This window comes from Leucoraja erinacea, chromosome 1, assembly GCF_028641065.1.
Source record: "Leucoraja erinacea ecotype New England chromosome 1, Leri_hhj_1, whole genome shotgun sequence".
NCBI lineage: Eukaryota > Metazoa > Chordata > Chondrichthyes > Rajiformes > Rajidae > Leucoraja > Leucoraja erinaceus.
Genome location: NC_073377.1, coordinates 154,014,653 through 154,028,463, shown reverse-complemented (window position 1 = coordinate 154,028,463; position 13,811 = coordinate 154,014,653). Strand labels below are relative to the sequence as shown.

The following is a 13,811-nucleotide window of genomic DNA, read 5'->3' as shown; positions in this document are numbered from 1 at the left end:
AATTAGCTTACATATCTTGTGTTGCATTTATAACATTTGCCCTGTATGATTTCTCAGCTAGGTTTCTGCATCTGGGTGTTAACCCAGTGTAATTTAATAAAGTTAATTAAAACAAAGAGGTGGGCATCTTAATGTTAAGGCTAATTAACCAATTCTTCTAAACCCAAGTGAAAGTCCTGTGCCATGGTTCATTCACATTCTCCAGGTTGATTTCCACTTTGCTGTTTTTTTAATTTGCATGGTGAATGTCAACGTCACAGATAAATACAGCACTTAGTCCACACAGACTATCGACCACTATCTACACTAACCCTCCATTGATGCTACTTTATTCTCCTCACATTCTCATCAACTCTTCTCACAATATGGGCCAATTTACACTTGTCATTTCACCTCCCAACCCACACATCAATATGACCTTTGTCTACATGGGAATCTTCATGGTCATTCATTTCTTGATACTTGTCATTGGGATAATTAATTGAATGAAAGGGGAAGAGTCTAAATTAGATGTTCATGTTCAGGGAACGTCTGCATATGTGCCAAATTAAAATTCTTAATTCTAATATTAACTAAATGTAAACACTACACCTTCCAAATAATCTCCTAACCACATGGACTTGGCGGGGACATTGTTTTTGTCTTTACAGAATTATTGTTTGTTTTTTAGTTTTTCTTTGTGTACACACAGACACGAACACACGAATGCATGCACAGACAAACACACTGTACTGAGCTTTTTGTTTATTATGGTGTTTATGGTACTTACAATATATATTACTGTGAACTGTGAGGAGGATGCTACAGTGATGCAGGGTGATTTGGACAGGTTGGGTGAATGGGCAGATACATGGCAGATGCAGTTTAATGTGGATAAATGTGAAGCTATCCACTTTGGTGGCAAAAACAGGAAGGCAAATTATTATCTAAATGGTGTCAAGTTGGGAAAAGGGGACGTACAACGGGATATTGGGGTCCTTGTTCATCAGTCACTAAAAGTAAGCATGCAGGTACTGCAGGCAGTGAAGAAAGCAAATTACATGTTGGTCTTCATAACAAGAGGAGTTAAGTATAGGAGCAAGGAGATCCTACTGCACTTGTACAGCGCCCTAGTGAAACCACACCTAGAGTATTATGTGCAGTTTTGATCTCCAAATTTGAGGAAGGACATTCTTGCTATTGAGGGAGTGCAGCGTAGGTTCACAAGGTTAATTCCCGGGATGGCGGGACTGTCATATGTTGATAGAATGGAGTGGCTGGGCTTGTATACTCTGGAATTTAGAAGGATGAGAGGGGACCTTATTGAAACACATAAGATTATTAAGGTTTTGGACACGCTAGAGCAGGAAACATGTTCCCGGTGTTGGAGGAGTCCAGAACCAGCGGCCACAGTTTAAGAATAAGGGGTGAGCCATTTCGATCAGAAATAAGGAAAAACTTTTTCACTCAGAGAGTTGTGAGTCTGTGGAATTCTCGGTGGAGGCCGGTTCTCTGGATGCTTTCAACTTGGAGTTAGATAGAGCTATTAAAGATAGGGGAGAAGGCAGGAACGGGGTACTGATTGTGGATGATCAGCCATGAACACTTTGAATGGCGGTGTTGGCTGGAAGGGCCGAATGGCCTATCCCTGCTCCTATTGTCTATTAAGGGGTAGTTTTACATATTTTGTTGCACTGCTGCATGTATGCATTTCATTGTTCAGTTTTGGCTCGTATGACAATAAAACACTGTTGAGTCTTGGTTTTAATTTGAGTCGACTATTGGACCTGTCCCACTTGGGCGACTTTTTAGGCGCCACATGGTCACCACATGTTCGCGGGTGGTTGCTGGGTAGTCGTCTTCATTGTCGTGAGATGTTCCCGCATTCTGGGAACTAGTCGCGGCCTCATTATGGTTGCGGCAAATTTTTCAACATGTTGAAAAATTAGCGGCGACCAGAATGGAGCGGCCATGGAGAGTAGCGAGAATTCTCATGCCGTAGGTACAGTGGTAGTGGATTGCCAGGATGTCGAAGGTTGTCGTAGGTTCTCATGGGTTGTAGCTGGTGCTGACCAGTGAATTTCATTGATTCATTGGGGGAAAAAAAACGTAAGCAGTTGTTTTCAGAACCAAGGATAACCAACCGGTAATGTTAAACTGTGTATCTCTGGCGTCTTAAAAGTTGTCTCTACTCCTTCTCCCCCTCTTCGCCGCCCTTCTTTTAAAGGACTTACGTGACCCTTCCTGTAAACTATGCTTTCATTGTCTTAATTACAGCGCCAACCTTCTTGTTCATCGTGGTGTGTGCCTCTATCACATTGGCTTTGCACCGTGTGAATTTCACTCAGACAGCGCTCCTCCCGCTTGCCCTGTCCCCGCCTGCATAATGGGCTGGTGAAGGAAGCGGTGTATGTGTGTGTGTGTTCCACCCTGACAGTTCCCGGCAGTCGCCTGAAAAATCAGCAAAGTGGGACAGGCCCATATCTCTTCTAATTAAATGAGAGCATCAGCAACATGCGCAACTAATGCTCCAGCAGAATAAACTCATGTCATTCAAATTGTTTTTTGAGCAATAAAATTGGCAATTGCTGTGGAGTTTTTATTGTTTCTGAATATCTCATAAATTTAGTATGAAGAGGTTATGAATAAATTAATATGTGACCAACTAATCTATTCACTGTCAGAGTGAGTAGTGCAAATGCTAGGATTTGCAGTCCAGACACATGGTTTGTCTGCACAAATGAATTTGGGGACACACTTCCCTTTCCAAATACCCATGGTAGAACAATTACAAATTCCCTTCAGAGAGTTCATAGAGTAAGACTAATATTGAATATAAAACTCCGATGTGGATTTGGGGAAGGGTAGATTATCAGCATCCTTCTGAGGAATTTCCCTTGCCTGAAATGAATCACTCCTTGCATAATGATGGCAGCCTACAAGATCCGCTTTTGCTCAGAAATTGTTACAGAGAATGGTTATTATGAATAATTCTTTCACGAAAGCTTCTATTAAATTCATGAATAATTTATCTATTACAAAGAGTCTTTTATACTGCAGCAGTTAGTTTTTGAGATGGAAGGGTTATGTAATATGACAATCATGATCTGTGATCTCCCATCATATTTGACATTCAATGAAAGACGTGATTAATTTGTTTCTTCCTTGACCTTTGTATTGAAGGTGGTATTAAAAATCTTGACTTTGGCAGCACAGTTTACAGAACCTGTAGTCAGAAGGCAATTTTTCAGCATTTGTGGAAATAGTTTGACATTTTTGTGGAATAACTTGGAGGTACGTTCTGGAAATTTAGGTCCTAAACATTATAGAAACATAGAAAATTTAGTGCAGGAGGAGGCCATTAGGCCCTTCGAGCCAGCACCGCCATTCATTGTGATCATGGCTGATCGTCCCCTATCAATAACCCGTGCCTGCCTTCTCTCCATATCCCTTGACTCCACTAGCTCCTGGAGCTCATTCAATGTTCAGAGATAGATGGGGAATTGTTCAATTAACTGACAGACCATGTACTGATATTTAATAATTTAATCATCTTAATAAATTCCTTTGTTTTTGTCATTGAGTCATACAGTGTGGAAACGGGCCCTTCGGCCCAACTCGCTCACATCAGCCAACAATGTCCCAGCCACACTAGTCCCACTTGCCTGCGCTTGGTCCATATCCCTCCAAATCTGTCCTACTCATGTACATGTCTAACTGTTTCTTAAATAATGGGACAATCCCAGCCTCAACTACCTCCTCTGGCAGCTTGTTCCATACACCACCACCCTTTGTGTGAAAAAGTTATCCCTCAGATTCCTATTAAATCTTTTCCCCTTCACCTTGAACTTATGTCCTCAGGTCCTCGATTCCCCTACTCTGGGCAAAAGACTGTGTATCTACCCGATCTATTATTCTCATGATTTTGTATACCTCTATAAGATCTCCCCTCATCCTCCTGTGCTTCATGGAATAGAGGCACAGCCTACTCAACCTCTCCCTCTATTCCTGGCATCATACTTGCAAATCTTTCCTGAATGGGACTAGGAGGAAATAAGTGTTTGGCACGGACTTGTAGGGCTGAGATGGCCTGTTTCCGTGCTGTAATTGTTATATGGTTATATGGTTATAACCCTTTCAAGCTTGACAATATTTTTTCTATAACATGGTGCCCAGACTGAACACAATATTCTAAATGCGCTCACCAACGTCTTATACAACTGCAACATGACCTCCGAACTTCTATACTCAATACTCTGACTAATGACGGCCAAAGTGCCAAAAACCTTTTTGACCAGTCACCTTATCTACCTGCGACTCGACATTCAAGGAACCATGCACCTGTACTACTAGATCCCTCTGCTCCACAACACTACCCAGAGGCCTCCCATTTACTGTGTTGGTCCTGCCCTTGTTCGACATTAATGCAACACCTCACAGTTTTCTGTATTAAATTCCATCAACCATTCCTCTGCCCACCTGGCCAATCGATGCAGATCCTGTTGCAATCTTTCGCAACCATCTTCACTATCTGCAAACATTTAGCAGTGCATTATATTTTCTGATATCTTGAACCATTCAGATCAGCTCAGTTAAATAACTTTAATGAATCTTATTCTTATTTTTAGTTTAATAGCAGCACATTTGTATTGCCCAGTGACTTGCTTATATAGAGTTTCATTACAGTCACCAAAATATTCTGATAAAATATTCTGAACTGTCATTTATGTGTAGAGTGGAAAATGCATTTGTAAAGAATAGCTGTGGTTTGTAAACAAAATCCTTCACTGGGCACCACATTACATACCTTAGCACTCATGTTCTTCGCAGAAAATCATATGTGGCTATACTTATCAAAGAAAACTGTATGACAATCACAAATATGAAGATGCAGCAAATCTGGAACAATATGAAACATGATAGAAACACAGCAACGTCTATGGAAGAAAAATAATATGAGCCCACCATGAGTTTCACCTCAGGTTAAAGACCCTTCATCAAAAAATTGGAAAAGTGAGAGAACAGCAGTTTTAATTTACAGAAAAAATGAAAGGGACAAGATAGGTTAAAGATATTCTCATGTTTACAAAGGCACCCAGTTAGTAACTAAATAAAGGCAGTTAAAGAAAGGAAACATATAACATCTGTGAAATGTGGATCAGAGCTGTTGCTGAAAGTAAAAGGAGAGTGTTAGAAATACCCAGCAGATCAGACAGTGACTGGAGAGAGAAAAGCTGTGTTAATATTACAGATGAATGACCTTGTGACAGAACTGGCTAATTCTCATACAATCAGAAAATTAGTTTGGATTTTAGAATTACAGCGTAGGCCCTTCAACGCAGACTCCATGCCAACTGGCATTCATCCCATACACTAGCACTGTCATACACACTAGGGATATTTTATAATTTAGAGAAGCTAATTAACCTATAAACCTATATGTCTTTGGATTGTGGGAGGAAACCGGAGCACCCGGAGAAAATCCATGCAGTCACAGGGGTAACATACAAACTCTGTACAGATAGCACCTATAGCCAGATCTATGGCACTGTAAGGCAGCAACTTTACCAGTGCACCACTGTGCCTCACCAGAAGGATTTAACTACTTTTTCATTCAGCATGAGCACTGCTTGCCCATCCGCCAGAGTTTTATTTCAAATTTACATCATCTGCAGTATTTACTTTTTCAGTTAGGTTTTACTGTGGTTCAATATACAGTTTGTGCATTGGAGAGGTTTTTTTAAAAAGGTATTGCCTAACAATGCTCAATTACTAATTTGGGAAACAGTTAGGAACAACTAACTGCCTCGATAAGGTGCTGACCAGTTTGCATTGCCCCACCATTAGCTTGGCAAAAATGATAATTTGCCTTGAACCTACCATGAGTTTTCATGCAAGTCCTATACATTGCATAGGAGTTGCCCATTAAACTCATCATAAAATTCTCTATTAATTGATTAGAAAATTCTGAATATCCCTGACCAGGTTTCTGCCTCTGTATCTCTATAACATTCTATAATGTGTTTCACTTGTCCAGATATCTGTTAATGTGGCACAGAATGCTGATGATGTAGCATGGGATCTTTTCTTACATTAAAAGTAGAAAGTAAATTGTTATGACGTCACATATATCCTTTAATGTGAAGACACAACAAATTACAGATGCTGACACAGTACTGGTGTAATTTGGCAGATCAGGCAGCATCTTTGGAGAACATGGATAGGTAACATTTTTGGTCAGGATCTTTCTTCAGACTTAATATTGTGACAATTGTTGGCTGATAATACATCTCTCTGGCAATGAGGTTAATGTTAACTACATGGAATCGCAATCATTGAGATAAGAAGTGCAGATGGCTATTTAAAAAAATTAAAATAAAACTCCTCTTTCAGTAGTTTACGCCAAATTGAGTAATGTCAAATTGCATGTTTTTCTTCACCCCTGTCAAATGCAGAGGACTGGTTGGGATGATTCAGGAGGTTTGCAGTGGGTCGGGGGGGGAGGTGCACTTTAACAATGATTAGGCCTTGGGCAGTGTCTTGCTGAGGTCCTGCTTTTGGCAACCTTTGACAGGAGGCAAAGGCTTTGTCTTTTGTCAAAATGTTCTGTGATTCAGAACATTAAAAAAATGATATTCACGTATTTGAAAATTATTTAATTAGCTGTAATTATAAAATCCAATTAAAAGACAAAATAATTTTAAAAAAAATGTTTCCTTGCCATCTTCAGGCACTGAATCTACATTCAAATGAAAGGAGTCTCCATCTCTGACTGGAAGAGGCATTTTTACCTGCATAATACTGAGGTGTCCCAACGAAACGACTGGCGCAGCTCATCTGTCATTCTGCACATCTTGGAGTTAGCAGCAAGTTCCTGTTGTCCAGCCCCTGCTTAAAGTGGGGGTGTGAAAACCCTCTGACCTCTTCCAGCATCGTTCAGTCCATTCTTTCTGTCCTCTGTTTCTTTCCATGTCTGTAGCTGGTTTGACATTGAACTTTCCCAATCACATTTGTCCTTCTAAGCCCATCCTCCCTTTATTTCTCAGTGCTTAAATGTTATTAGCTAGGGAAATAAACTGTTAATCCTTTTGTTCACCCAAGTTTCAGTTGCTCGTGGCCTTCCATTAGACCCCTGGTGCCATGAAATTGTATGCATTGTGCCTTCTGTGGTCAGCTAATAGAATCACAGTTCTGGACAAAAAATATCAAATTCAATCCTGGTCTTGAACACATGAACCAAGTCTATCACCTTTCACTTTTCTGACTGAAGTTCTGTGAATGAAAGAGTCAGTACAGGTTTCATCAGCCAACTGGCCATCCTCTGGGAGAATCTAGGACTAGAGGTCATAGCCTCAGAATAAAGGATGTTCTTTTAGGAAGGAAATGAGGTTGGATTTTTTTTTAGTCAGGGGGTGGTGAATCTGTGAAATTCTTTGCTACAGAAGGCTGTGGAGGCCAAGTCAGTGGACATTTTTAAGGCAGAGATAGATAGATTTGTGATTAGTATTGGTGTCAGAGGTTATGGGGAGAAGGCAGCAGAATGGAGTTTGGAGGGAGAGGTAGATCAGCCATGATTAAATGGTGGAGTAGAGTGGATGGGCCAAATGGCCTAATTCTACTGCTATCACTTATCTTATGACCTTACTGTAATTTTTTTTTTATCCTTATGTACCAAATCTGGTTGCAGTATCACAGATGGACAATTGAATTTGGCAGGGGGTAGAAGATTGCAACCTTCACGTGGTCCGCCCTGTTTCGACGAATGCAATCAACCCGGCGTGCAAATAAGATCAAATGGAACAATTTGTCTGACAACTTTAGGCTATGCACGCCATACGCAAGAAGAAGAAGAATTTGGCAGCATCTCATTTGTTTGTTCTGGTGTTGATTACATCATCCTTTAAACTACTGGCAGAATCATGTAATTAGTATCACAGCAAGGTTACTAGTATCAGTTAAAGATTATGAAGTGATTAGAATCAGGTACTGATATAAAACTAGCAAAGTTGAGAATAATACTGCATCAAGTCTTACATGAATATAATAAAAATCTCTTTCATTAACTAACATGAATATCAGTCTGACAAATAAAGTTATCAAAGGTATGTCTTATGTTGAAAGAAAGTTTGAACATCAACTCCACAACAAGTCAAAAGGGTTCACAAAATGTAAATTATTTTCACGTACATTGCAAGGTGTAATGCTGTCATAATAGATATTTTCCGCATTAGCATTCTGCAAGTTATCTTTCCATGTTCTTGGTTGTAGAAGGAATATTGGTCAATACAGTGGAAGTACTTGGACTTGAGCATTTGGGCCAATTTTGCATTTAATTTTTTTTTTAATGTATTTTATTTTTTTATTAGAAGTACAATAAGTTACAGTAATACACACCACATATATCTTATTACATTTGTTGTACCCCTTCATTTTTTGAGCTTTAAGAAAGATAGAAATAAAAGAAGTAAGGAAAGTGAGAAAGAGTCATGAAAGTGCAGGAATGTTGGAAAAAGAGAGCCCATAAGAGAGAGAGTTAGAGAAGAAAGTTAAGAAATAGACCCTAGTACAACCATTTAATAATCGCCATTTTACTCTCTCATTTCTCTCATACAAAACATAAAGCAGGTAACTCAGTGGGTAAAGCAGCTTCTCTGGAGGGCATGGTTAGGCGATGTTTTGAACTGGGACCCTTCAAAATACATCACACTTTTTTCTGTCAAAATTATCAGAGGTATAAATCTTAATGATGAAAGAAAGAGCGCGCACTTATCTTCTCAAGTCCAAAAAACTTGAAAATGCAGTCAGAAGAAGGATTCAATCCAAAACAATGCATGTTCTTTGGAGATGCTGCATGACTCGCTGCGTTACTCCACCACTTTGTGTTTTAATTAGGATTCCAGCACTTGTAATTCCTTATGTCTCCAGTTATTCATCTCACCTGAAGGATAACAACATGTAGTATTCACACATGACTGTGTCATCTTGGAATTGTCACACTGTGATCCCATAACGGTAAAATTGTGTTGTTGCCTGTTCTACATTGAACTTAATATTAATGGTGTCTGAAACCAACCACATACAGTGCCCTCCATATCAGACAATAGACAATAGGTGCAGGAGTAAGACATTCGGCCCTTCGAGCCAGAATGGCGGTGCTGGCTCGAAGGGCCAAAAGGCCTACTCCTGCACCTATTGTCTATTACGGGTTAGATTGACATATTTGTTGTACTGTAAGAACAGCATCTCCTATTTTCCTTGTGCAGCTTGCAACCCACGGGTATAGTTATTGATTTCTCCAACTTCAAGTAACCCCTGCATTCCCCCTCTCTCCATCCCTCCCCCACCCAAGTCACAGCAGCTTTCATTCTCACCCAGCTATAGCTAACATTGGCCTGTTTTCTTTATAATTGTTACTTTTTTGCAAATCTTTCATTAATCTGTTCGTTATCTATCTACACCATCATCATCTATATCTCTCGTTTTTCTATCCCGTGACTTTCAGTCTGAAGAAGGGTGGCGACCTGAAACCTCACCCATTCCTTCTCTCCAGCGAATGCTGCCTGTCCCGCCAAGTTACTCCAGCATTTTGTGTCTATATTCGCAGTAACCAAATGTCTGTTTTATAAGGGGATATTTACTATTATTGGAAAAGTTATTTTTTTTCCTGGAGGAGGAAAATGATTTTGTTCACAGTATAACATTGGGAGGAACCTTTAGCAACATGTGTTTGAGCAACACTTTTATTTCTCAATAAAGCTCATAACACCTGTTTTGAGATGCTCCATGTTAACAGAATGAACACAATTGGTCTCTTGTATATATATTTTTGAATCCAGAAATGAGGACGTTATATTACTAAGCACATAATTGTTTTCTTATCGAACGTAGAGTACTAATAATAATAATAATACATTTTATTCATGGGCGCCTTTCAAGAGTCTCAAAGACACCTTACAAAAATTTAGCAGGTAGAGGAAAAACATGTAAGGGGAATGAAATAAATAGTAGAGACATGACTGGTACACAGAGTAAATACAGAATTCAATACAAAACACAGTATGAGGCAATTAATGCACAGATGAAAAGGGATGGCACTTGGGGCTAAGGATAGGCAGAGGTGAAGAGATGGGTCTTGAGGCGGGACTGGAAGATGGTGAGGGACACAGAATTGCGGATCAGTTGGGGGAGGGAGTTCCAGAGCCTGGGAGCTGCCCTGGAGAAGGCTCTGTCCCCAAAACTGTGGAGGTTGGACGTGGATGGAGAGGAGACCGGCTGATGTGGATCTGAGGGACCGTGAGGGTTGGTAGGGGGAGAGGAGGTCAGTGGAGATATGGGGGGGGGCAGATGGTGGAGGGCTTTGTAGGTGAGGATCAGGATTTTGTAGGTGATTCGGTGGGAGATGGGAAGCCAGTGAAGTTGTTTGAGGACTGGAGTGATGTGATGCCAGGATTTGGTGTGGGTGATGAGTCGGGCGGCTGCGTTCTGGACCAGTTGGAGTCGGTTGATGTAGGTGGAGCTGATGCCAAGGAGAAGTGAGTTGCAATAGTCCAGTCGGGAGGAGATGAAGGCATGGATGAGTCTTTCAGCAGCGGGCGGTGTGAGAGAGGGTCTGAGTTTGGCGATGTTGCGGAGATGAAAGAAGGAGGTTTTAATGGCATGGCGGATGTGAGGCTCAAGGGAGAGGGTGGAATCATAGATCACGCAAGGTTGCGAGTACAACATGGGAACAGGTCCTTTGGCCCACAACATCTGTGTCGAACATGATGCAAAGAACATCTCTGACCTGCTTGTACATGATCCGGATTCAACCATACCTTTCATATCCTGTCTAAAAGCTTCTTAAATACCACTACCATATCTGCATCCACCAGTGTCCCCAGCAGCACATAAGTGACATTTACCACCCTCTGTGTAAAAAAAGTTGCCACGCACATCTCCTTTAAAAGCTATGGCAACTTTTGTTTGTGGTAAATAATTTGAACAGATAGTAGCTTAATTGAAATTTGTTTTGTCGTAAATATTCAAATTGCGGTGTACCTTTCATGAATTAAATAGTTTCCTAATAATGAAGGGCTGCTTTGAGTGATGCATAGAAACATAGAAAATAGGTGCAGGAGGAGGCCATTCGGCCCTTCGAGCCAGCACCACCATTCATTGTGATCACGGCTGATCGTCCCCTATCAATAACCCGTGCCTGCCTTCTCCCCAGATCTCTTGACTCCACTCGCCCCTAGAACTCTATCTAACTCTCTCTTAAATCCATCCAGTGATTTGGGCTCCACTGCCCTCTGTGGCAGGGAATTCCATAAATTCACAACTCTCTGGGTGAAAAAGTTTTTTCTCACCTCAGTCTTAAATGGCCTTCCCTTTATTCTAAGACTGTGGCCCCTGGTTCTGGACTCGCCCAACATTGGGAACATTTTTCCTGCATCTAGCTTGTCCAGTCCTTTTATAATTTTATATATTGCTATAAAATCCCCTTCATCCTTCTAAACTCCAGTGAATGCAAGCCCTTTTCAATCTTTCCTCATATGACAGTCCCGCCAATCCCCGGGAACAATCTCGTGAACCTACCCTGCACCTACCTAATGCTTTGGAACAATTGTTTTTGAAAGAAAGAGATGTTTCAAATTTCTTCAGTTGATCCCTTGTAGGTAGTGGGTAACAAAAGTCCTCAGGGGACATCCATATGATATTTACCTGGATGAGTCATGGGCAAACTTTGTTTCCACTATGAATTCATAAATATCCATTCCTACCAGCAGCAGCTTTCTAGCTAACTGAAATCCAAATCTTGATTGAATGTTGTTTTATAATCTATGAAGGTACATCATTGTACATGTAGTGAAGGTTATATCTGTGAACCATTTTGCCAGGCAACTTGTGAAAATTGTTTGTGAAAATGCAGGGAACCAACTGTCTACAAATATATACTTATAATCATCTAAGCCTTAGCTCTTAACTCTGACTATTGCACCCAAGGGATTTTAGTTGTATATGTTGATAGAAAATAAATTTAATTTCAGTTGTGATAATACTATAATGAATCTAAATTTCAAATATATGGGATTTTGTTCACATAAATACCCTTCCCTATAGCTAATATTCTTGAACTTAGTATTCAAGGGCAGTAATGCCCTTAAAAGGATGTTAAGGGGATTATAAATAACACAGATGTCTCATTTAAAGCCATGTGTGGTTGATTACGGACTTTCTAAGTGTGACAGGAAGGCATGAAATGTAAGAATTAGTTATAAAACAAACAATTATGGTCTTTAATAGGCTCTGGATTTCAGTGATGATGACAAAGAAAAAGAGGCAAAGCAAAGGAAGAAGAAGAAAGCACAGAATCATGGAGATAAAAACACTCGAGCTGGTGAGTCATTGTAGTCGTTGTTTATTTGTGAGGGATTTAACTCGAATCCCCTGCAAATCAAAGTTCAAATTAAAGATATCATGTGCTGTAAAATAAGCATCTCTTGTCAATAAGGATATTGTTTACAGTTGTTTAATTTTAATTGTGGAAAACAAATATACATCTGTTATAGCGTAATCAGATTGTCTTTCACAGTAATGGTTCTTTCATCTTGCAGCTAGGCAATTTCCAGAAGTGTTTTGTGGCCCATCAGCAATACCAGGCTTTTGCATCTTCTTTCTTTTCCAGCAGAGGACTGAAAAATATGTGCACAGTTTGAATTTTAAGCATGGCAAGATGTTAAGAAGTCCCTTGTGCCAATAGGTGGGGAGCATTTCACGGCATTCGTTGATTGTTGAGAGTGGTAGACGCTCAACATTGGTGGGAGGCGGGGGGGGGATACGTATATCTTGGCCTGGGTAACCTTCAGGACAGTTGGGCACAGGACACATCATCAGTAGTGTACCCTTGCATCACTGGGTGTTTCGGCCTTTTAACACTATACACCCTCCACAATCAGCCCTCAGCGCGTGTCCCGTGTCAAACCGTCCCAAAGATTCACCCTGACGTACTTGGGGCCCAGCATGGGTCTTTCCGCTTGAGCCAAATCCACCAGCTGCTTCTTTCAGCCGCCTCTGAGAGTGATCTTATGGTCTTCCGCAGAGCATGACCGTGGATTCCAAGCCCCTTCAGCAGTCTGATGGTAGATGACGCAACAAATCCTCTGCATCCCACTTCAACTGGATAGACTTTGGTGTTCCAGCCACGCTGCGTTGCCTCTGCTGCAAGCTCTGCGTAGCGCAGCTTCTTACGCTCATAGGCCTCCTCAACAGAGTTCTCCCATGGAACTATATATCCCATGGAGTGAGCTCTATGATGTAAGCAGTCTTCTGTGAAGGGGACCAGAACACCAAGTCTGGCCTGAGGTTGGTGGAAGCAATTTCAGGTGGAAAAATTAGTTGTCGGCCAATGTCTGCCAGCATCCTCCAGTCACGGGCCCTGCATAGATTTCCTTCTTCTGATCTGGTGGAAGGATGTTTAGATGTTTTCTGTCCTTCTCGGACAAAGGTTGTTGCCCTTAGGGTGGGGGTTGCTTGCTCTCGGAGGCAAGGAGTTGGTCGCACACCGCCTGTTCTCAAGGGCTGATGCCAGGCTTTTTAGTACCTGATTATGCTGCCACGTGTATCTCCCGTGCGTGAGGCTGGTCTAGCAGCCTACCATGATGTGTTTGAGGGTCGCTGGAAATGGGCAGAGGGCACAGGTTGGATCCTCGCCGTACCACTGATGGACGTTCTTTGGTGATGGAAGCACGTCATGTCACTCTGACGATGAAGCTGATCTTGCTTGCTTCCATTTCCCATAGTTCTTTCCAGCTGATCTTCCTCCGCTCCACACCTTCCCACTGCATCCATTGCCC

General features: G+C 41.2%; 1 protein-coding gene across 2 annotated transcripts in view; it reads left to right on the top strand.

Moving 5' to 3' along the window:
* The window catches only part of naf1 (nuclear assembly factor 1 homolog (S. cerevisiae)), a 177,960-nt gene that overhangs the window by 153,117 nt on the left and 11,032 nt on the right, over nt 1-13,811 (top strand). For both annotated transcript variants that reach the window (XM_055646057.1, XM_055646050.1), the window contains exon 8: nt 12,262-12,355. In XM_055646057.1, coding sequence (XP_055502032.1) covers nt 12,262-12,355 — 94 coding nt within the window. The remainder of the gene's footprint in view (nt 1-12,261; nt 12,356-13,811) is intronic.